The sequence below is a fragment of the Periplaneta americana genome, chromosome 16 (genome assembly GCF_040183065.1).
Source record: "Periplaneta americana isolate PAMFEO1 chromosome 16, P.americana_PAMFEO1_priV1, whole genome shotgun sequence".
Taxonomy (NCBI): Eukaryota; Metazoa; Arthropoda; class Insecta; order Blattodea; family Blattidae; genus Periplaneta; species Periplaneta americana.
This window is the reverse complement of record NC_091132.1, coordinates 39,662,458-39,688,722: the sequence shown is the minus strand read 5'-3', so window position 1 is coordinate 39,688,722 and position 26,265 is coordinate 39,662,458. Positions and strand designations below refer to the sequence as shown.

Genomic DNA, 26,265 nt, shown 5'->3' with positions numbered 1-26,265 from the left:
AAGCTGTTGGAGATAAACCATAAATTTGGTATCAGTGTTGGAAAAACGTTAGTTATTCTGACATGCAGGGTATGGAAGTAAACTTTATTTTTTTAAATGGCACCTATATTAAAATTTACATATTCCGAATTGCCATTAAATTTTACTATGAATGTGTAGAAATTTTACTCATTCACTGGTTTCATGTATTTAAACTATTTATTAAACTTATTTCGTTAACTTCACACTTAAGACAAATGAGTATGTAAAATCGTGTTGAGTAGGACATAAAACTAAAAAAAAGCTCTATTACTAACCAAACTTTACCACAGATGCTCAAAATGAAAAGCATTCACAGCCAAACAATGTTCCAGTCTATAACGAAAACTATCCATTGTGATATGAGATGGACCAGATCAGTCATGTAACTGTAAGAAAGACAATGGACTGTTTTTATGATAGACTAGAACATTGTTTGGCTTTGAATGGTTCTCATTTTGAGTTCTTTTGTAAAGTTTTGTTAGTAATAGTGTTTGTTTTATGCTGTTTTGAGTTTTAGCTTGAGGGTATTGACATGTTTCGGTGCGGATAAAGAAAACTAATGCAATATCTTATTTAACAATTTAGGAAAAATGATGGTATTTATACAATTTGTCGCTCACAGCTTGAGAGATGATAAAGACATGTTCGTATTGAATTCGCCAAAGACATTATTTAAACTGCTTGAAGGAATACTCAATTCTTAGGATCATCCGGGACAACCGATGAAATCTGGCCGAGTTGTTCTAAGATGCTGTGGTCACAGCTATAAAAATTATATCCTATAGATTTTGATTGTAATTGTGATTGTTATTGGAGAATATTATCTGTGGAAGGTACAGCACCTCTTAAGTTTCAGTATTTCAATACAGTACATCATTAAAAGCTGTTAATTTAATGGAGAATGGAATTGGATTTTCGATGAAAATTTTTATTTTTTATTTTTTCAAACTGTTATTTGATTTTCCCCACATTAAAATAGTGTACCATATGTGACTGCACTAAAATTGTGTCTATTATAATTTTTAGATTTTCTGAGGAGGGGTACACAAGTTTTAATAAAATTGTAACACTTATTTTCCAAAACTTTACGGATTTTGGTCGGAAAATTGCGTATTTTTTATTTTTACAATGTATTCTGTCATATTAACTCTTTAAATTAGGGTATCACATATGATTATACTAAAATTATATCCATGTTAAGGAGACACTAGGGTGATAAAATGCTGAAAATTTAGTAAAATCACTTTTTTGTTTTTTTATGGTCGTAATTATATTCGAGACTGTTTTAAATTATCTAGCCATGTAATTAAATATGACCTAACTTACGGTGCATGAATGAATTTAGAGAAATGTTTTTAATGCTCTTTTCTCGACTTTAAAATTTTAATCAGATTATTGAATTAAAAAAGCTCTTTGCACAGCATTTATTGTCAGATTTGTCTGAAATTTGTCACAGAGATCAATTAAATATTGATAAATAAAATTTAATTAGCATTTGTATGACATATATTAAGTTCCTGCGGGGCATATTAATATTGCACTTCGATTAAAATATGCTGTAATGGTAAATGCATGAAATTAAAAAAAAATATTGCTGCTGTCTATTTGGACTGAGCTCAAAAAGCTAATTAATTTATATTTCTATGACAATTTTCAAACTTTTGAGCAAATATGGACCAACAATTTTGGGAAGTTTGACGCAAGGGTTTTTTAGCGACGTCAATATAAAATATATTTAAAAAAATATTAGCCCAAATAGCACCAAATTTTGTACAGCACAGATGATAGTATTGTAGGCCTGTTTATGTAGTTAAATGTCACAAATTTTAGATGAAAATTGTATAAGTTTAAAAAAATCTTATGTTTCCCCTTAATTTTTAGTTTTTTCTTCTTCAAAAAGGGGTGTAGTATATGTATATATAGTATGTCTTATTTCAACGCTCATTTTCCGTAAGTTTATTTTTGTCATACAAAGGAAATCTTTTCTAAGTTTATATTTATTACAGTAGATCTCCAATTATCCGGACTAAAAGGGGGTAGTATGATCCAGATATGCAGGAATCTGGATCATAGGATCGGAAGTGAAAAGAGTCTAGAAACATCAGTAGTAAGCTACTGCATGTATCAAAAGTGCAAAATGAGTATAGGCCTACAGTTTATAATAAACAAAGTTACACATATTCAAACAAAATAAAATTTTAAATGTATTACAATTATAAGAACTCTTCATATTCCATACAGAATAGAACTTTACTTATGTATGATAGCACAGTGCACGAAATAAAAAACTTAAACGTATGCAACTTTCTTTGAATAAACAATTTCAAACTGTCCTGAAACGTGATCCGGATAATTGGCGATCCGGATATCTGGAGTTCGGATAAATGGAGTTCTACTGTATTAGAAAGCATACATTTTTAGGAATTGTTTATTTGGATGTTTTACATGTTCTGAAATTATGTTTTTGAAATTTTTTAAATTTCGGAGATGTACCAGACGAAAATGTACTGAAAATCGCTTAAAAATATGCATATGGGAAAAAAATAATTTCTCACTAAGAAAATAAATTAAAGAAAAAACTACTGTTTGAGCACAATTCAAGTTATGAGTACATAAGCTGCAAAAAATCAGCTGTCTAGGTTCTATAGTTTTCGAGAAAAAGTTCTTTGTGCAAGATATAATTTTGTCAAGATAGGCAATTCCTTATCTTTTTAATATGTTTTATTGTTATTGATATACTAGTGTTAAAGGTTTGTTAATTAAGGATGAATAATATATGAATTATTATATGAAATGCTGAAACTTACGTTTCCATAGGAGTGAAATGAGATATATAATTTGATCCGACCCTTGAGTCGCAGTGCGTAATCTCTTAATGCTCTGGTTTCTGGCTCCGAGAAGGGCTTTGGTCCTGCGTAGGTGTCACCGCATGGGTTTGGTCCCGTTCCTATTTCTGAATGTCAAAACCAAAGATCCCATAAGTCCATACACATTTACGATTGATCTGTGGTCCAAGCTTTATACTTACCTATCTGCTACATGAAATAACAACTCAACTGTGTGACTTATGTTTAGATACAAATTGGCAAACGTTCTATTCTAGTCCCATGTATCTACTACTATAAGAAAATTAATTAGCTATCGATTCCTATATATATGACCAAATCTGAGAACTAATATGGATACTTTAGTATTAATTTAGACTTCATATTGGAAAGAGAGGAGACTGTTCAGTAACCTTTATATGAAACAACGAGTCAAAGTCAGGAAAGGAGAAGAAATGTTAGAAGGAAGTGGAATAGGGAGAGGAGTACGACAAGGATGCCATGTATCACCTACCCTGTTCAGTATCTATTGGTACTAGGAGGATTTAGCGAAGAAATGTTTTCAGAATATGAGAGTGATGATTAAAAAGAGGAAGAAGAATAAAGTACATTAGATTTGCTGATGATGTGACGTTGTTATCAGAAGAGGAGATGATATTAAGAGATATGCTACTGGAGCTAAATGACAGCTGTAAGCATTATAGGATGAAGATAAATGCAAACAAGACGAAGATCATATTAATTTGTTAGAAGAAAAATAAAGAAGGTAAACGTGCGAATACTAAATGAGGAAGTAGAGCAAGTGAACAGCTTCAAATACTTAGGGTGTACTATAAACAGTAACATGAGATGCTGCCAGAAAGTAAAAAGGAGGATGACAGTGGCAAAGGAAGCTTTTAATAGGAAAAGGAGCTTCTTCTGCGGACCTATGGCAAAACATAAGGAAAAGATTAGTGAATTGCTTTGTGTGGAGTGTAATATTGTATGGAGAAGAAACATGGACATTACGACAAAGTAAAGAGAAGCGACTAGAAGCACTTGAAATGTGGATATAAAGAAAAATGGAGCGTGTGAAATGGACAGACAGAATAAGAAATGAAGTTGTGTTGGAAAGAGTGTTTGAAGAAAGAGTAATGCTGAAAATGATCAGGAAAAGGAAAAGTAATTGGTTGGGTCACTGGATGAGAAGAAACTGTCTACTGAAGTATGCAGTGGAAGGAATGGTGAACGGGAGAAGAGTTCGGGCAGAAGAAGATATCAGATAATGGACATTAAGGTACTTAGGTCATATACGGAGACAAAGAGGAAGGCAGAAAATGGGAAAGATTGGATAATGTTGGGTTTGCAGTGAAAGACCTGCCCTTAGGCGGAACACTATGTATATACCTATGTAGGAGTACCTAATCACTAAACCTCGGAATTTAGAATACTTGTCTTTTTTATGTGGTATTAAAGTAATGAAACGAGAAAACGCATAATGAAGAGTTGTTATACAGTCAATACACATTAAAGCTTATTTCTTGATTTCTATTTCTCAAGTGTCTTTTTTTTTAACGTTTAACATTTTTGCGAAATTCGTTCCCGTCTGAACCTTGTTTAAAAATCAATCAGAAGGACTTTTGCGGCCACGTTGGTGTCAAGTACCGCTCATTCAATTCGAATCAAGTTGGTTAATTTTGTGGATGAATTGAACGGTTTCTGTATTGTTGTTAGAAACAATGCCCGTTGGACATTTTACTTCTCTCCGTAAAGGAATCTAAAAATTGTCATTTTGTACTTTCATATATTCACTTGTTTGTTTGTTCGTTAATTAATTAATTCATTCATTTGCTAATAATTAAATCGTTAATTCATTTATTCAATAATTCATCTATTTATTTCTTCAACAATTAATTAAGTCAATCATCTATTTAATAGTTAATTGATTTATCCGTTTGTTCAAGAGTAATTGATTCATCCATTTGTTCAGCAGTTAATTACTTCTTTCAGTATTAATTAATTAGTTTGTGCGATAGTTAATTCACTTCTTCTGTATTTATTGTAGTTATTCATTTGTTATATATTGAAGCAATTCATTGATTCGTTCAAAAGTTAATTCATCCATCCATCCATCCATCCATCCATCCATCCATCCATCCATCCATCCATTTAATAAATTCGTTCTTTTATTAATCCATTAGACTATTTTTAACGTGCAATCATTTATTCGTACGCGCCTTCGTTCATTCGTATGTGCGTTCGTTCATTCGTACGTGCGTACTTTCATTCGTACGTGCGTGCGTTCATTTGTATGTGCGTTCGTTCATTCGTACGTGCTTTCATTCATACGTGCGTTCGTTGATTCGTACGTGCGTTTGTTCATTCGTATGTGCGTTCGTTCATTCGTACGTGCTTTCATTCATACGTGCGTTCGTTGATTCGTACGTGCGTTTGTTAATTCATACGTGCGTTCGTTCATTCGTACGTGCTTTCATTCATACGTGCGTTCGTTGATTCGTACGTGCGTTTGTTCATTCATATGTGCGTTCGTTCATTCGTACGTGCTTTCATCCATACGTGCGTTCGTTCATTCGTACGCGCGTTTATTCATTCGTACGTGCGTTAGTCCATTCGTTCACTTGTTTGTTAATTATTATTAATTTATTCATTTTTTACTTTGTTTTTTCATTAATTTCGTTCTCTCATATTTCTTCATTCATTACTTCGTATATTCGTTGCTGAATGAATGGACGTGAAAGAACAGGAACTCTAACTGAGCGATCTAGAATAATGAGATGATATTTTTTGTTTTGTTTTGCATGTTTAGAATCTAAATTATTCTTTTTCAATTAATTAATTAATTCAGCTAGTCCGCCTAATCAACCTATGAGATAGATGTCGGAAATCAAGTTACGATGCTGAGAGTAAAGTTAATCAGAGCTGCACTGGTTCATCAGTGAGTACGAAACATGACGTGATCTCCTGGTGGTAGAATAGTTTGTGCCAATATTACAGTATGCAGTTACGTAAATATCTTTAGTTGGATTTGAAAGAGCAGGAACACTAACTCAGAAATCTAGAATAATGACAGGATTTTGTTTTGTTCTGTTTTGCATATTTAAAATTTAAATTATTCTTTTTCAAAAGTTGTTCTACAAGGCATTTTATAGTCTATTTTCTTTTTTAAAGGTATTCTAACCCTTGTAGCACCACAACATCTATCTATAATTCCAGATAAAAGTAGGTTTTTATGTGATTTATGTATCCGTAAACTGTGGTTCAAAACAATTGCTAGCATTTCTTTTTCGCATACTACAGGAGAGAAGCTAGATGGCAGAAATTAATCTAGGCCTAAATAAAATAAATAACGTTATATCAACGGCACACATGTGAATAGAATGGTCCACAATGCCAGTTAGGTTAGATAACTTATCTGAAAGATTTCAATTTATTTATCTCAAAGTTTAATTGTAGTAATGTTACGGATCTATTGGTTAATTTAAAATAAATACTTTTTCTCTAAATTTAAAAATATCGTGCTGATATAGATTGGTTAATTAAAACACTTATGGAACATGATTGACCGATCGGCTCGGGCACTGGAGAAAGCATTTACAATCCTTCATCAATCAATCAAGCAAACAAACATATATATATATATATATATATATATATATATATATTCTTTGAGATATTTCAAACGAAAAAGTTTAATACAATTTTGCTCGTTTTTGCTTCCTTTCAGAGATAAAAGTTGTTTTATATGAAACATTTCATAGCGTGTTTTGGGAGAGCCATTGATTTAATTCCCAATATGCTCAGTCAGTTTAAGACAGCAGTATATTATGATAACAAATTATTGAAAAAAATTCAGTTTTGTCCTTTAAATGAGCATGAATTTGATCCGAACAAATGTAACTTTTCGTTCTGAATGGGAATTTTAAAATGTTACATTTTTCTTGTTAATCTGTGAGAGAATGAATTAAAACTACAAATTAACATAACACTGATCTTAACATAAATTTAATGAAGATGTTACTTACCATTCCAATGAAAATCAAAATTCCTATTCCCATCAACTCCATAGCAGGCATTACTTACTCTAGAACGAGTCTTCCTCCACATGCGATCCTGAAATAATTATGAATTAATTCGCTAGTGTTATCTTGTTCGTTATCACAGACAATAAAGATTGGGAACAAATGAATAGTTCTTCCTCCCTTATAAATGATCAGCATCATGTTGTGAGCCACAATACCACCAATACCCTCAACAACACTACTACCTCACTGTCACCAGTAACACCAACATCATCTTATGAATATGATCATCATCTACCTTCAGGGACTGGAATATTTGACCTGTTTCTTTCTCGAACTTGTGAGGTTTATGTTTTTTAAGGGGAGACTCCACTGAAAATCATGAACATTTTTCCAAAATAATTTTATCGACTATTTCACTTCTTTAGAATGCATATTTTCATACCTCAAATGGATTTAGTTGAATTCTGATTACAAATATGTTCAAAAATTTTTTAATTAAGGAAGAAAAGCTGTCAAAATTATTTTTTCATTAAAGAATTCTTTTTCAAATTTTCTAATTACAAATCTAGTAACTTCTTATTCTAAAGTTGGCTTCCTGACGTTACTAGATGAATGTAGCGGAGGAGAATTTTAATAGTTATGTGTTACACAAACATTTATTTTACTTTCAAATCCTTTTTTCCGTAAGATTATTTTTCTGATTAAACACCAACTTTTTTGTGCAAAATATTAATCAGTCTGGGTAAAATTTTTACTGCAAGTAATTATGAGATACCTTAAAGTTTCTATGCATTTATGTTGTAATAAATGTTGCTAGTTAATTTTATATATATTTTTTTCATGAATTCTTGAAAATAATATTTTCAGAAGTTGAAACAGTTCTTTAATGCGAATAAATGAGATATTTGATAAAATGAATGCGAGTGTCATTCGCACAGTGCAAGTGCTTTGATCGCTTCCCTTGCAAGGACCGCGGCAGTCCAACTCCTTGTGCAGGCTTTTAACATCTTCGGCGATCCTGATCTCTTGCTGTTCTGTCGTCCTTCTCCCCCCCTCAAGGGGATTTATTAGGCTACGTCCATTTTCGTCTTTCCCCTTAAACATTCTCTGAAGTTCGTTAAGTGGAATGGTGAAAATCGAAGTGAGAGAAGTGACCAACAGGCTTGGAACTCACATATCTATATTTTCTCAGCTCCAAATTTCCTTGCAAGGACGCTGTCTCGCGTACCTTTATATATTTCTCCTCCTCTCCCCCTCACCCATTGACAATGTCACTGAACGTTCTTGTCCTTTGGTGTATCGTGTTATTCTTATTCCTCATTCACAGTCCATCAAATATGGTGACCGACTTCTGATCACAAAAAATACGGGGATGTGAAGCCTGAATTCATTGATGGAACTGTTTAAATTTTTGATGTAAAATTATCAATTTAACTATAACACAAATATGATTTATGTCAGATATTGAGTACAATAATATTTAAAAATACAATATTTCTCTGTTTTAACGTGTTTACATTTGTCAATAGAACGCTGCAAAACATTTAACTTTTTATCGATATGAAAATTGAAAAAAAAAAAAAGGAAGGTAAACTCTTTACAAGCATATGTGGGGGCATACAGGAATACCAAAGATTGGAGGATCAGAAGAACTGTACTATATTGATTGATACCTACTAAACTATCGGTATCAATGTCAGTTATAGATATATTTTGAGATTATTATTATTGGATTGCATTAAAAATTGTCGATCATGATTGATAAAGAAAAATACGGGAGGATTAAGGTATTAATACGGTAGCTGGGAGGATCCAAAGATATTAGGTAAAATATGGGGGTTCCCGGAAAATAGGGAGGATTAGGATATCAGTACGGAAACCGGGAGGATCCAGAAATATTAGCTAAAACACGGGAGTTTCCGAAAAATAGGGAGGATTAGGATATCAGTACGGGGACCGGGAGGATCCAGAAATATTAGCTAAAATACATGAGTTCCCGGAAAATACGGAAGGATTAGGGAGCCGGTAGGATCCAAAAATATTAGCTAAAATAGAGAGATTCCGGAAAATACAAGAGGATTAGGATATAAATAAGGAGCCGGGAGGATTAAAAATATTAGCTAAAATGTGAGAATTCACGGAAAATACAGGAGGATTAGGTTATTAGTACGGGAACCGGAAAGATCCAAAAATATTAGATAAAATACGGGAGTTCCCAGAAAATACGGGAAGGTTAGAATATCGGTACGGGAGCCTGGAGAATCCAAAAATATTAGCTAAAATAGGGAGTTCCGGAAAATACGAAAGGATTAGGATATCAATACGGGAGCCGGGAGGATTAAAAATATTAGCTAAAATACGAGAGTTCCCAGAAAATACAGGAGGGTTAGGATATCGGTACGGGAGCTTCGAGGATCCAAAAATATTAGCTAAAATACGGGAGTTCCCGTAAAATACGTGACGGTTAGGATATCGGTGCGGGAGCCTAGAGGTTCCAAAAATATTAGCTAAAATACGGGAGTTCCCGGAAAATACGGGAGGGTTATGGTATCGTTACGGGAGCCTGGGGGATCCAAATGTATTAGGTAAAATACTGTAGCTCCCGGAAAATACGTGACAGTTAGGATATCGGTACGGGAGCCTAGAGAATTAAAAATTATCAGCTAAAATACGGGAGTTCCCGGAAAATACGGAAGGTTTAGGGTATCGGTACGGGAGCCTGGTGGATCCAAATGTATTAGCTAAAATATGGTAGTTCCCGGAAAATACGAGAGGGTTAGGATATCGGAACGGGAACCAGGAGGATCCAAAAATATTAACTAAAATACGGGAGTTCCAGGAAAATACGAGAGGGTTAGGATATCGGTACGGGAACCAGGAGGATCCAAAAATATTAGAAAAAATACGGGAGGTCCCAGAAAATACGGGAGGGTTAGGATATCAGTACGGGAACCGGGAGAATCCAGATATATTAGCTAAAATAGGGCGGTTCTGCAAAACACGAAAGGATTAGGACATCAGTACGGGAGCCGGGAGGATTAAAAAATATTAGCTAAAATATGAGAGTTAAAGGAAAATACAGGACGATTAGGATATCAGTACGGGAACCGAGAAAATAAAAAAAATATTAGATAAAATACGGGAGGGTTAGGATATCGGTACGGGAGCCTGGAGGATCCAAAATATTAGCTAAAATACAGGAGTTCCCAGAAAATACGGGAGGTTTAGGATATCGGTACGGGAGCGTGGAAGATCCAAAAATATTGGCTAAAATACGGGGGTTCACGGAAAATACGATAGAGTTGGTCACCCTACCAACAGAGCTACTATTTGTATTCATATTGTTGGCGTGCTATCACTTGGCATGACTTACATGTGTGTGAGAATACTCGTAACCGTCAGGGTTGACAACGGGTAACAAGTGCCACTCCAGCGACGACAATAGGTCGCTGTTGCTGCTGTTTTCGATCAGCTGGTTGATCACATACAGAACCATGGCCGGGGAGATCCATTCACGTGCGTGGATTCCTCCATCTATCAGAATCACTGGAGAATTACATGTTAAATCTTCGGAGATTTTGATGATCTTCATAACCCGACCTTCTGTCGATCTTCCGATTACTTCCGTTTTTGCTATTTCTTTATATTTGCGTGCCATATCATCAAGATAACTGTTTATCTGCAATAAAATTTAAATAGAATTAGCAAATTTGATTTGTTGTAGGAGGATTTTGGGTAGGTACACCATGTCATAGATGTAGGAACATCAACTTTGTAGTGCTGAATATAGGCTGTATTATCAGGGAAGACAGGCAAAGGTGGAAACCCATCTGTTGGCTCCGTCACCAAGAGATAATCTCCAGTCAAACAGATAGATTCTCTTTTTCCTGCCTTCCTTGATATTGTGGCTCTGTGAGAAGGTGCAAATAACCTTAACGTTGATTACCGTGAAGCTCCAATGGGGAATGGATAATAATGAGGAATTCTGTGATCGTGTGTCTATTGTAGATTATGGTGGGTGCATAAATATGACATTCCTTGCTGTCAGTGGTACCCATAATGAAACTTATGTAATGTCGTTCGGAATCTTTGTTAGCTACAGAAATAAATATAAGCTTTTTCAATGTAGTGTACATAATACATACTTCGCAGTTGCCTCATGAAACCTAACCACAAATTCTTGTGGACTTTTCATTATAGAATTTGATTTGTGTGTAGGATTTATTTTTTATTTTACTTTTTTATTAAATTGCATAAGTCACATACATAAAAAATATAAATAAATGTAAACATAAATATATAGATAATAAATAAATAAATAAATAAATAAATGAATGAATAAATAAATAAATAAATAAATAAATAAATAAATAAATAAATAAATAAATAAATAAATAAATAAATAAATAAATAAATAAATAAATAAATAAATAAATAAATAAATAAATAAATAAATAAATAAATAAATAAATAAATAAATAAATAAATAAATAAATAAATAAATAAATAAATAAATAAATAAATAAGTAAGTAAGTAAGTAAGTAAGTAAATAAATACATACATACATACATACATGAATAAATGAATAAATAAATAAATAAATAAAGAAATAAATAAGTAAATAAGCAAATAAATAAATAAATGAATAAATAAATAAATAAGTAAATAAGTAAATAAATAAATCAATAAATGGCCACCGGCGTGGTTCAGTCGGCTAAGACGCTTGCCTGACGATCCGGAGTTGCGATCGTGCGCGGATTCGATTCCGGCTTAGACTAATTACTTGATTGTGTTTTTTTCCGACGTTTTCTCAACCGTGAGGCAAATGTCAGGTAATCTACGAGGAATCTTCGGCCTCATCTTGCTAAATACCATCTTGCTATCACCAATTACTTCGACGCTAAATAACCTAGTAGTTGATACAGCGCCGTTAAATAACCAAGTTAGAAAAAAATAAGGAAAGAGAGCAAAATAAGTAAATAAATGAATAATTAATTTTTTTTAGTCGGTTATTTTACGACGCTTTATCAACAGCTTAGGTTATTCAGCGTCTGAATGAGATGAAGGTGATAATGCCGGTGAAATGAGTCCGGGGTCCAGCACCGAAAGTTACCCAGCATTTGCTCATAGTGGGTTGAGGGAAACCCCCGGAAAAAAGCTCAACCAGGTAACCTGCCCCGACCGGGAATCGAACCCGGGGCACCTGGTTTCGCGGCCAGACGCGCTAACCGTTACTCTACAGGTGTGGACGAATAATTAATGAATAAGTGACTAGACAGACAGACAGACAGACAATAAATAATTTTTGGTACTTACGTCACAATCAAAAGTTATAAATCGTTTTAAACAATTTCTCCATTACAAAATGTAACAGTAAGGTAGGCCTATAATGTAATTCAGTAAATAGACGAACGTAATAATGCTATGTATTACTGAATAAAAATACGTAACGTAACTTACCTTAGCGAATCTATGGAAGTAAGCGAAGGAAATTCCACTGCGGTATCGACGTGCCATTTTCCTTTGCTCTCTTTGCTCTTTTTCTAGGAGTCTGAAAGAAAATAAATAGTGTTGTAAAGTGACAGGAAAAAACTTTCTGTTCTCTCAGGTTGTTGTTCAGTATTATTATATGACAATCTGATTCATATTTGAATTTGAAAATTTTACTCAGAATAGCAAAAAATATACACAGATTATGCAATATATGTAATATGAATACACGGACTCAGAAGAAATGTTCCGTAGTAACAAATTTCCTTTGTAATATAATACGTAAAAGAAATTATAAAATTATGCCGTACGTTTTAAGTTAGTAATTTTCAAACAAAATTATATATATGGATATTAAAAAAGAAGAGTAATAATATATATTGAATACAAGTCATTGTTGTTTTTATATGGAAGTAATTCCATACAAATTATTTCTGAAAATTGCCACAGAGTATTTAATAATTATGATAACTATTTCATCCTGCAGTTATTATCCTATTTTGTATTTATTTCTCTACTTAACAAAACATTTTGGGATTGTTCCCCTAGAACCGAATAAGAGACCTGCTTCCTTTGGATTATTTGGAACGACTTTCATTACTTATTCGGGCTTGGACTTATGTCAACTGCTATTTTCTTGATTGAAGTTAATACCATATTGGGGTGCAACATCTTCGGCAGAGGAAGAAAGTATGTCATGCGTATCTCTAGTCAAATTGTTAGTTGTCTCAATCGTAGTTCTAAAATAAGATTCTATTTCATCCTTTCCCAATGTTAATTCCTGGTTATTTTTATCAGCTAATATTTTCCTCACTCCTTTTCTTCTTTGATAGAAATATTCTTATTGTATGAGTACATAATCAGATTTTGCTTTCTTCCTTCATCTTTCATTTTTAGATGTTCTTTGGGGATTGCTAGAGTCCCTATGTTGACGATTGTTATTGGCTAGACGACCACGTTGTCGGACTCGATATACATCTTAGCCGGATTTTTAGGACTTGGCTTTAGCAAGAAATTTAATAAAATGTAGAAAATTTTGATTCAGTTGTATTGTTTTAATCTGTTCAAATGCGACATGGATATCCACGTTGGGAAATGCACACCAAAGCTGCGTCTTCTGTATTTTTTTCTGATACAGAAAACCCTACATAAACCTCCTCTTCCTCCTCCTCCTCCTCCTCCTCCTCCTCCTCTTCCTTCCTTCTTCTTCTTCTTCTTCTTCTTCTTCTTCTTCTTCTTCTTCTTCTTCTTCTTATTATTATTATTATTATTATTATTATTATTATTATTATTATAATTTAACAGCGCCATTCTAAACAACATTTAAAGTCATTATTTCGAAATTTACAGGTAACTCGATAAACTTATACTGCATTTGATATGTTAAAAATTAAATTTCTTCTTCTTGTTCTCATTGTGTTATTCTTGTTCTCCTTGTGTTCCCCTTGTTCTTCTTGTGTTCCCCTTGTTCTCCGTGTGTTCTCTCGTTCTCCTTAAGTCCCCCTTGCTTTCCTTGTCTTCCCCCTTTCCTCCTTGTGTTCCCTTTTCCTACTTGCCTTCCCCTTTTCCTCCTTGTATTCCTTTTTAATTCCTGTATTCCCCTTGTTCTCGTATTCATCTTGTTCACCTTGTAGTCTTCTTGTATTTGTCTTCATATTGAATTTTGTATTCCCCTTATCCTCCTTGTTTTCCCTTATTCACCTTGCGTTCTCCTTGTCACCTTGTGTTCCCCTTGTATTCCCCCATTTCACCTTGTGTTCCCCCTTTTCTCCTTGTGTTCCCCTTGTTCACCTTGTATTTTCCTTTGCTCTCCTTATATTCCTCTTGTTCTCCTTGTACTCTTCTTGTTATATTTGTCTTCATACTGTATTTTGTGTTCCTCTTAAACTCCTTGTGTTCCTCGTATTACCCTTGTGTTCCTCTTACTCACTTTGTGTTGCCTTTTTCTCCTTGTGTTCCCCTTATTCGCCTTGCGTTCTCCTTGTTCACCTTGTGTTCCCTTGTATTCCCCCATTTCACCTTGTGTTCTCCTTTTTCTCCTTGTGTTCCCCTTATTCGCCTTGCGTTCTCCTTGTTCACCTTGTGTTCCCTTGTATTCCCCCATTTCACCTTGTGTTCCCCTTTTTCTCCTTGTGTTCCCCTTATTCGCCTTGCGTTCTCCTTGTTCACCTTGTGTTCCCTTGTATTCCCCCATTTCACCTTATGTTCCCCTTTTTCTCCTTGTGTTCCCCTTTTTGGCCTTGCGTTCTCCTTGTTCACCTTGTGTTCCCTTGTATTCCCCCATTTCACCTTGTGTTACCCTTTTTCTCCTTGTGTTCCCCTTATTGGCCTTGCGTTCTCCTTGTTCACCTTGTGTTCCCTTGTATTCCCCCATTTCACCTTGTATTCTCCTTTTTCTCCTTGTGTTCCCCTTATTCGCCTTGCGTTCTCCTTGTTCACCTTGTGTTCCCATTGTATTCCCCTATTTCACCTTATGTTCCCCTTTTTCTCCTTGTGTTCCCCTTATTGGCCTTGCGTTCTCCTTGTTCACCTTGTGTTCCCTTGTATTCCCCCATTTCACCTTGTGTTCCCCTTTTTCTCCTTGTGTTCCCCTTATTGGCCTTGCGTTCTCCTTGTTCACCTTGTGTTCCCTTGTATTCCCCCATTTCACCTTGTATTCTCCTTTTTCACCTTGTGTTCCCCTTTTTCTCCTTGTGTTCCCCTTATTCACCTTGCGTTCTCCTTGTTCACCTTGTGTTCCCCTTGTTTTCCCCCATTTTACCTTGTGTTCCCCCTTTTTTCCTTGTGTTCCCTTTGTTCACCTTGTATTCTCCTTGCTCTCCTTGTATTCTTCTTGTTCACCTTGTAATCTTCTTGTTATATTTGTCTTCATACTGTATTTTGTGTTCCTCTTATTCTCCATGTGTTCCTCGTATTACCCTTGTATTCCTCTTACTCACTTTGTGTTGCCTTTATTCTCCTTGTGTGCCCTTATTCACCTTGCGTTCTCCTTGTTCACCTTGTGTTCCCCTTGTATTCCCCCATTTCACCTTGTGTTCCCCTTTTTCTCCTTGTGTTCCCCTTGTTCACCTTGTATTCTCCTTGCTCTCCTTATATTCCTCTTGTTAACCTTGTACTCTTCTTGTTATATTTGTCTCCATACTGTATTTTGTGTTCCTCTTATTCTACATGTGTTCCTCGTAATACCCTTGTGTTCCTCTTACTCACTTTGTGTTGCCTTTATTCTCCTTGTGTTTCCTTGTTCACCTTGTGTTTCCCTTGTATTCCCCCTTTTCACCTCGTGTTCCCCTTTTTCTCCTTGTGTTCCCCTTTTTCTCCTTGTGTTCCCCTTTTTCACCTCGTGTTCCTCTTTTTCACCTTGTTTTTCCCTTTTTCACCTCGTGTTCCCCTTTTTCTCCTTGTGTTCCCCTTTTTCTCCTTGTGTTCCTCTTTTTCTCTTTGTGTTCCCCTTGTTCACCTTGTATTCTCCTTGCTGTCATTTTGTTCCCCTTGTTCTTATTGTGTTCTTTTTCCTCTCATTATGTTCCCCTGGTTTTCTTGAGTTCTCCTCTTTCTTCTTGTATTCTTTTATTTTTCCTTGTCTTACCATTTTTCTCTTTGTATTCCCCTTATTCTTCTTGTCTTTCCCTTGTTATCCTTGTTTTCTTCTTGTTCTTCTTCTCTTCCCTCTGTTCTCCGTGACTTCTCTTTCTTCTTCCTTGCCTCCTTCTCATTCTCCTTGTCTTCCTATTTTACTTGTTTCACTTTATCTTCTTTGTTTCATTTTTTGTACAAACCTCACATACTGTAGTTCTACGTAAAGTTTTGCGGCATAGTAGAGCTCTGCATTTGTCGACAGATGGTCACACTCACACGTAGTTCTACTCAAAGACATAGCATAGTAAAGTTATACTAACGATTTAATATTAAATGGTAGAATATATTTCGGACATACTTCGCATATATGCACATGTATAAGTTCAGAAAGAATGTAATAACTAGACAGTGGATGCGGGATGAGTTATCGTTGAATGTAAGTGCACATTTACTATATGTTACATTTTTTTCATTCAGACCATTGGCTGAACAGGTTTTAAACATAAACAGACGACGTCAACATGCTACTGTATCCGTACAGTCTGATGCAATTACCAGCGTTGCAGTAAACGACGGTATATTCTCATAAGATGTCGAAGCTGAATCGTCTTCGCCTATCGCTTAAATAGTTTTTGTATCGAGAGAATTTCTGAAGAAAATCTCTAAAATGGGGATCACTCAATTTCTTTAGAAGAATATTTGCACTGAGCATCATGTTGCACGTGTCGTTAGACCCGCACAAATAAATGATGATGATGATGATGATGATGATGATGATGATGATGTATATGGTTCCTCAGATTTCATTTCAACGCATTTCCTGTGCGATGTACTGTTGCAATGTTCCTCTATAGCCTTAGTTGTTCTGGTTTTTATTTCAATTTTACATACATTACATACGATTTTGTCTTCGTTAATACATAAAATGTCATTCTCATACTTCTTAATTGCATTTCGTATCTCTGAGCGAATTTAACGTTTTGGCATTACGAATGGATCAGCACAACATATTCAACGCGTACTAAATACTTGAGCAGGATAACACAACTGCACACATTGCGTTGCAATGTTACTATGAACAGAACGGGGTTCATTCGTTTTGTACGCTGCTGTACTCGCCAGGTACACAAAAGACGGACGGCGTGGCACGTGCCATATACTCTGATACGAAACAACTTCACTTTTCCTTAAGTCATCCTGCATCCACTGTCTAGTAATAACAATTTTAAACTTGAGTATTTTATATGGATTCCTCAAAAAGCTTCAGCTGTTGTGAGGGAATAACATTAGCGGAAGTTAATGTGAGAAAGAAGAGACGGAAAGTTGGTAAGGTCTCTAAAGATCATGATGAATGGAATGAAATATTTATAATTAATTTTAACATTGGGTTATTCTCGTTAAATAAACTTTTAATATTCTCATTAGCAGTCACGTTGTGAAACGGTTAGAGTAACTGAAGTGGGAGATTTCGTTTCAAGCAATAATGAAGTGAAATGTGCGTACTTACTTCTGCACGTCCTGTATTTGCAGTTTGGAGTCAATTTTTCCAGAACTAACGAATGCTTGAAATTTCTCATACTGATCAGGAGAGACCATGACGTCAACATAATCACTGTGGTATTGTGACCACGTGTCTATTCCTTCCATGTTCTGCAGCATTCTAACTTTCGGCACCTGGTCACTACTTGGCATCAGTCGAAACATTTTGTACCTAAAGCAATACACGGTAGACAATTTATATTAGCAAGAATAAATATCAAAACAAATGTAAAATTTTAAAGACTGCTTCCGTGGTCTGTTGATCAGCATGCTGGCTTGCAGATCAGGAGGTCCCGGATTCGATCCCCGAGCTCGGCTCTCGGTGAATTTTTCTTGAAGAAGAATAATTCCCTGGGTGTCTAGAGTCTGGAAATTTGTATGATTGTGAGTGTGTTGGGTTAATATTAATTAACCAATCATCAAAAATATAAAATACATCAGGACTGTCGCTGGGCAGTAATCTGAACACACGTTTCAGCGTCACATTGTTGACAAGTAACTTCATCTGTTAGCACAACCATAAAACATCTAATAGATGCTACAGAGTTACCAACAACGAAAAAAAAAAAATAAATTTCTTTGCAGAAAGAAAAGTTACATTTTTTCGGATCGAATTTCTGCACATTTAAAGGACAAAACTAAAATTCTTTCACTAATTTATTATCATAATAGATTACTATCTTAAGTTCACTGAGCATATTGGGAATTAAATGAATGACTTTCCCAAAATACGCTATGGAACATTTCATATAAAACAATTTTTATCTCGGAAAGGAACGAAACTCAAACAACATTGTATTTAACTTTTTCGTTTAAAATATCTCAAGGAATAACTCCCTAAAATTAATGACATTACTTGCGGGTCGCTCTGTATATAAAAAGGCTGATCCATCTAAAATTGACAATTACAGGCCCTTATCTATTGTTTCTGAATTTTCTAAATTACTGCAATTACTAGAATACTTGGAAAAAAATTATTGTTATCAGTTATCACCATTGAATCTCCCTGCATAGGGCGCACAATAAGCGAGTGAAAGCCTATGTGCAAGGAGCCATCTCAAGTTCAGTACGGTGGACTCTCCTAAGTTCGACAGAACAGAATTGAAAGTTCAGTCTAATAAGGGTAGTGGGTGTGGCAGGTGAAATGAATACAAATTCTTATTGGTTATCCATCAACGAATACAGTACTGTACTTGCATTTCCTGCCCGCCCCGAGACTTGTGTATGCGCTTCTATAATCTTTTCGCTGTAAGAAAAATCCTAATGTAAACAATAGCACGTGACTGAAGTGAGGCTTCATTGGCCGCTGTTTGGCGCCATAGATTCTCAGTACATGTTCCCCCCTACTATTGTACAGGGACATCACTTTATTTTTACCAACATTTTTAACATTAACCTGGCTATACTCGAAAACACTGTTGCCCCCTTCCATTACAGGAGTTTGATGTCACTAGTGCAATATGTAAACAAATCATTTTACTAGGTATAGGAGGAGAGAAAAGTAATGTATCCATTTATGTTGTAGGGAAATACGATATTACGATTTTCAGTTTGATAATCACTTTTACGGAATTCATCAAACTACAGTAGAGTAGTAACATTTTTTTTTTTTTTTCAAAAAACTCAACTTTTCAGGCGGCTATGTTCGTTATGTAATGTCTACTTTATTTAGCATATTAATTATTGATGTTAACATACAATATAGAGAGTGCATTTAAATTGAGGTGGTCATAAGTAAAGGGCTGTAAGTGCACTTAAGTTACTTTTGAGAAAATGGGGTTTAAATATTTAAGCTATCGTAAAATCGGTGAAATTTTTATTTAAATTTTAATGTGTGATGCGATTAAAATATCCCTTTGCCACTAAAATTGTAGATACTTTTGCTTACACTGGATGCACTTAACTCACGTTATTAGAAATGTCACTAGCATTCCTTTGCTTCTAGCCACCTCAATTCAAAAAAAGCTAATCTGAATTTTTAAACAAGTTGCTGAAAATGGTTGCCGTTCATTACAATGCAGGCTTCAATTCAGTACGCATATTATTAAAAACATTTTGAAGCATATTCTCTGAAATTGAATTTATCGTATCTTGAATATAATTTTTAGTACGATATTATTAATACAGGTTCTTTCTTCTATAGAAAACACAATCATATTTATGAAACACACTATACACTGCAGTGTTTACTTCACTGCTTGAAGACTTCGAATGCAACAGCGGCCGTAAGTTTGTGTGTCTGACGGGAGCAAGGACATTAGTGAAGGGGTGGGAGTGAAGTACATTCAGAAATGCAGGTACAATAAAAATGCAAGTAAAAATAAAATGATATCTCTGTGCATTCTGTTTCATGTTAAACAATTCCCGTTACTCGTCAAGTAGGCCTAACTTCACTACTCTGCCTTCGTTTGCTTAGGAAACATTTACTTTATAGTTTCATTTTGGAGATGCCGATAAGCATAATGTTTTACAATGTCAATTTTTTATTTTCCACCTTTGCTTATCTTAATGTTTTTGGATTTATATTAACGTTTTCGATACTTAGTGTGTATCATCTTCAGATGTGTATATCAATATGTGTTGTGAAGACCTAGCCTCTTATTGTGTAGTGGGTTATTCACGTGCGTGTGACCTATCATGATTTCTTAATTTAGCTAAAATTACTATAAATGTACTTGATGCAGTGTGTGGTTGCTTGTTATGATTCTATTAAAATTCTTTCTTTTGAAAGCACACATAGGTAAATAGGAAATTATGTTAAAACCAATATTATGACATAAATATAAACAAGTAAAATATACACTATAAAAACACTGTAAAACACTGTAAACACTATAACACTTTTATCATATTTATGATTGGCTGTGTTAGCCTGTTATGTCGTAAAATTGGGTTGTTGTTGCTGTTCTTGGTTACCTATGTGTGCTTTCAAAAGAAAGAATTTTAACAGAATCATAACAAGCAACCACACACTGCATCAAGTACATTTATAGTAATTTTAGCTAAATTAAGAAATCATGATAGTTCACACGCACGTGAATAACCCACTACACAATAAGAGGCTAGGTCTTCACAACACATATTGATATACATATCTGAAGATGATACACACTAAGTATCGAAAACGTTAATATAAATCCAAAAAATTGACATTGTATTTACTTTATAATTACTGCAATTAAATTATTTTTAAGTCTTATGTCTTTACAATGGACAGTTGAGGATATAGAAGCCATACTTCAGTACCACGTTCTTACGTGAACAACTACGAGCTCAAGTGACGCCAGCTTGTTACAAGAACAGACTACCTCGGTATTACTGTTGGTATTCATCCGCGTTCATAGTACATAACAAAATATAAAAGTAGCTTTTCTATTACATAGCGTTTTACACATGAGTGAAGTTAAATGTTTCATCGTGTTTAACAACTAGAATTCAACTTTTTATTTTCAAATAATACAAGATTGTGGTTTCCAAATACGAACTATATTTTCCTGCGTCATGTGAGTGTTTCGACTGGGAGCCAATCACGGGTATGACAGCAACGTGCTTATGTTTACATTAGGATTTTTCTTACAGTGAAAACAGTACAGTACCGCAGTGGGTTTCGATAGTTCTGTCTCACAAACGACACGATTCTCAAATAGAAAAAGAAGGGTGCTAGACATAGACATCTCGCTAGCCCGCGCTACGAGCGTGCTAAAGTATCCCCGGCTATCGTCTGATTACTTGTACAGGATTCATATCATATTTTATCGTTAACACTGGTTTATGAATACGAAAAGCGTTAGTTCGCTGATCATCCACCGGAAGCCCGCGCTAAGAATGTCTATGAATATGGCCCGAAGAGTTCATTAATTTAAAATCAGTGATCAATATGGATGTCCTAATCAATAAAATATTCTCTTTTCCTTTAACAAAAGTATCACTACAAGACACAGAGCCAATTCCCATTCAAATGGCAAACCCATTTTTTAGTGCCCGTATAGGGGCGTGTCAAATTCTCCTACGTAAGCAGTTGAACTATAGGATGTCGAACTTGATTTCTGTCGAACTTAAGAGCTTCCGCTGTACTCGAAAAGCCAATCGAACCGAAGAATGTAAGGTAACAAACTCCCACGTTTTTTCATTCTTAAAATAATATTAAGTGTGGTATTATAAACGCGCTTAATATCCTTTTATACAATCGTACATCGATTCAAACTCAGTCAATTGACATAAAATTGGTTCATAAAAGTAGAACAGAGAAGAAAAATGAAACAGCGTAACAAGTTACTTAATTATATCTAACGGAGCGCTGCTTGTTTTTACGACATACATAGTCTTTCAGCATCATAGAATAAAACCATTCAGATTCGAAGAAACTGAATACGCAGTTTACCGGTAAAGTAACTTTATGTGACCGAATGTAAATTATAAAACTTTGCATTGAGTTATCTTAAGTAGAAACTCCATTAAAATTTGGTGATATCACAGGTGATTTCAAGTTATGAGATTACAAAATCGAATATTCACATAAACCATTTTTTAAATTTAAACAAACTTCCCCTGAAATAGGGGTTACCCTGAACGACAAAGTATACCAAATATACAAATATTAGTAAATGCATACTAAATCGGCGGAGTAGTGTAAAACGAAACAAAAAATAAATATTATATAAAAACAAAAGACAAAATAAGAACATAAAAAATTATAAGTGATACCTAGAATCAATTTAAGTATGATGTATAAACAGATGTTTAATTTTTTATTGAACTTAATAACAGAAATGTTCAAAATTCAGGCTTCATTTTGGCCATGGAGTTAGAATAATCTTGGTCCTTGACTAATACTGTGTTTTAAACTTGCCACTGTGAAACATTTTTGTTATCTTAATGGTAAACTAATTATTGTTTATAAGAAAATTGTATTTAAACTTTACGATTTTTTACTAATGAATAGACTATTTGTATAATTGTTCAATCTTATGGAATTTAAATTCAGAAATTTCAGAAACTTCAAAATTAAATCACCACGAAAAATTAGCTACTTTCATTAACACGTTATATAAAATTTGATAAATTTATTCCATTCTTATAATCGCATTTAAATAGTGACAGAAATAGAAAGGAAACAATTTTAAAAGTTTATTTTTCATTTATTAAATGTACACTAAACGCAAATACGGTCATTTATCACTTTGTGGAGAACAAGTCTATTTATGTGACATTTATAGATCCCTTAACTGTTGAAATTTATTTTTCACTTTTGTGTAAAACGTGCTAGGAATAAGCTACTGTAATTTTTAATTTTCGACTTCTGCTGTTTATGCTACAGCTCGTTAGTTTGTATTTTGGCTCGCAAAATAATATTTATAGGTAAATTTTGTTTGATTTGAAGACTTTGTTATTAGTGATATTAGCAAACAACTTTTTAAAATTATTCGTTAATCATCAATTTATTGTTACAGCTGGCGCCAGCGTTTTTGGCGTGTGTCCTAGATATATAGTGCCCAGTTTGTGAGCATGTTGCTAGTGCAGCTGAGAATGGTACCACTTCCGATACACGTCACATCAGCCATTTGCCAAACACAGTTGTCAGACTGACTGCGGAAAATGTAAAACACTCGCACTTAACGTTCCCATTACTTATTTCACACGCCAAAAACGATGACGTGGACTGTATTACAATTTACAATTATTGCAATCAGGAAACTACAAATTATACTGCCACAGAGAGCCAGAAACACTTGCACATGTCCTGGGCTCTTGTCCGCACGGTGAAGTACTCCGTAACTCACGACACCATAGAATTCGTTCCATGATCGCCGAACAGTTTAGATCAATAAATTTTCAAGTGTTCGAAGAAGTTCACGGACTGGCAGACAATGGCAGTACAAGAAGAATAGACATGATTGCCATCCCCCCAAATAACAACAATGGCTACATCATCGATCCCACCGTTAGATTTGAAAAACAAAAGAGCCAACCTGAAGATGTAAATAGGGAAAAAAACGACATCTATGTACGTACCGTTCCATATTTCATGGACAAATACGGCCTACAACAAATTGAAGTAATAGGCCTTATGGTTGGAGCGCGCGGAACTATTCCCGGTTTCTTCTTCCAGACCTGGCAACGTTTCGGCCTACAGAGGAAGGCAATTGATGACATCGTTCTTGCAGCTCTGAGAGGATCAATATTTATACTCCGCAACCATCTCTACGGTCAACAATGATCTTCAACTAATTAATTAGTAGCTACTTATTTATTCAGTCATTTCTTGTCGTTGTTGTAAGACTCTCTTCAACTTAAGCATATGTATATTATTTATACTTCCAATTGCCTATTGCACAATATGCTCTGTCTTTGTGGCAGCCTGTTAATACAGGGAGCTGTTATCGTTTAGATAAATGAATAAAAAATCCTACATAGAAGCTTCAAATGCAATTACATGACCTGTAACACAAATTAAGTGGAAGAATACAAGTTTAAAATTCAATCATTGTCAAAGTTTTATTCTATTAACGCATTTTAGTATATTTCTTAAGAAATTATGATTAATTCTACCCTTACACGAAACGTCTTAGGGGAGAGTCGAGTAGTATCGGACATCGGGTAATATCGGACAGTGAGTTTCTTTCATCTACCACACGATGATAGTACCTGATTGACATGGTTACGTTTCAGTAATGTCGCATAGAGAAACGTAACCATGTAATTCAGGTACTATCATATGGTGGTAGATGAAAAAAACGCACTGTCCGATACTACCCGATGTCCGATACTACCCGACTCTCCCCTAATTTAAAAGTTTATTTTCTATGTTCTGAATTTACACTAGTTCACCTTAATTTACAATTTAATTGAAAGATACTTGTAAAAGATTATGTTTTTGATATTTAATATTTGTCAGATTCAAATTTCAAACCTTTGAGTTAAAAATAAGTAATTCCGTTCGTTTACTTACCCTTCATAAGTCTTATTACGGCTAGACCCGAGGTGCAGAGTAGAGCAGAAAACTAAGTAAAAGAACGTCAACATGTCTGCTTTTTATACATGCAGTTGCTATCTAACAGCGCTGAAATGAAAATGTGCGTACTTTCCTTTCTAATAATTCGTCGCTTTATATAGAAGAAAAAGATCTTAAATCGTACAAGCATGAATGTTACGTTTGTACGTAAGACCATAACTCGAGCAGTTAATGTAGGTAACATAAGAATTCTTTAATAGCAAGCAATTAAAAAACGAATAAATGCTAGTACTTGGTTGAGTGATTGACACGTGCAGCGGACTCGGCTGTAGTCATATTTCTCCTGAATCGATATCCATATCATCTGTTAACCAAGTAGCCAGCCTTATTACATTAGAAAGTAGTAGCATGCAATGCTATCTCTTAGATTTTCTTTACAATTCGATGGTGTTTGGGTAAAGGGAGATAAATAATAAAAATGAGTTTTGAGTTAAATGAAAATGAAACGTCTGAGCCTTATTTCAAATTATTTTCTACACATATAAAACAAAAATATTCTGCGATTAGTTTATTTAGGTTTGGTTCAATCTGACATCCAGTATGGTATAATCGGATGGGGAGGAGCAAAAAAAATTACACTTTCTCCGCTCATATTGTTTCAGAAGCGGATAATTAAAATTTGCTTCAACAAGTCAATTGATTATCCAACAAATTTGATTTATTCTGATTTTAATGTTTTCCAAATTGAACAAAATACATTATTAAAATATTATCATGAAAATCGTCTTAAATATAAAGAAAAACAACATATTTATTCTACCAGAAGAAATTTTACATGTCTTTTTTTCTAGTAGATTTCGTTTTTACAAAATTAATTTGTGTTAACATGTATAATTAACATATAGTTATGCAGTGCAGTAAAGTTGTGCACTTGTTGGCAAGTGATTACATCTACACGTATTTCTACGTAAAGATATGCAGCGTAATAATGCTATGTACTTGTCGACAGATGATCGCAACGACACGTATTTCTACGTAAAGATATGCAGCGTAATAATGCTATGTACTTGTCGACAGATGATCGCATCTACACGTATTTCTACGTAAAGATATGCAGCGTAATAATGCTATGTACTTGTCGACAGATGATCTCATCTACACGCATTTCTACGTAAAGATATGCAGCGTAATAATGCTATGTACTTGTCGACAGATGATCGCAACTACACGTATTTCTACGTAAAGATATGCAGCGTAATAATGCTATGTACTTGTCGACAGATGATCTCATCTACACGCATTTCTGCGTAAAGATATGCAGCGTAATAATGCTATGTACTTGTAGACAGATGATCTCATCTACACGCATTTCTACGTAAAGATATGCAGCGTTATAATGCTATGTACTTGTCGACAGATGATCGCATCTACACGCATTTCTACGTAAAGATATGCAGCGTAATAATGCTATGTATTTGTCGACAGGTGATCGCAACTACACGTATTTCTACGTAAAGATATGCAGTGTAATAATGCTATGTATTTGTCGACAGGTGATCGCAACTACACGTATTTCTACGTAAAGATATGCACCGTAATAATGCTATGTATTTGTCGACAGGTGATCGCAACTACACGTATTTCTACGTAAAGATATGCACCGTAATAATGCTATGTATTTGTCGACAGGTGATCACAACTACACGTATTTCTACGTAAAGATATGCAGCGTAATAATGCTATGTATTTGTCGACAGGTGATCGCAACTACACGCATTTCTACGAAAAGATATGCACCGTAATAATGCTATGTACTTGTCGACAGGTGATCGCAACTAC

The 26,265-nt window shown here is 34.6% G+C and overlaps 1 protein-coding gene across 1 annotated transcript in view; it reads right to left on the bottom strand.

Annotated features, from left to right (window-relative positions):
- Positions 1–24,550, bottom strand: part of LOC138692093 (carboxypeptidase B-like) — a 33,130-nt gene extending 8,580 nt beyond the window's left edge. Inside the window, exons 1-6 of the mRNA XM_069815027.1 lie at positions 24,424–24,550; positions 17,443–17,646; positions 12,330–12,420; positions 10,242–10,547; positions 6,869–6,956; positions 2,829–2,974 (exon numbers count right to left, since the gene is read on the bottom strand). Coding sequence (XP_069671128.1) covers positions 2,829–2,974; positions 6,869–6,956; positions 10,242–10,547; positions 12,330–12,420; positions 17,443–17,646; positions 24,424–24,497 — 909 coding nt within the window. The 5' untranslated portion in view covers positions 24,498–24,550. The remainder of the gene's footprint in view (positions 1–2,828; positions 2,975–6,868; positions 6,957–10,241; positions 10,548–12,329; positions 12,421–17,442; positions 17,647–24,423) is intronic.
- Positions 24,551–26,265: the final 1,715 nt, after the last annotated feature.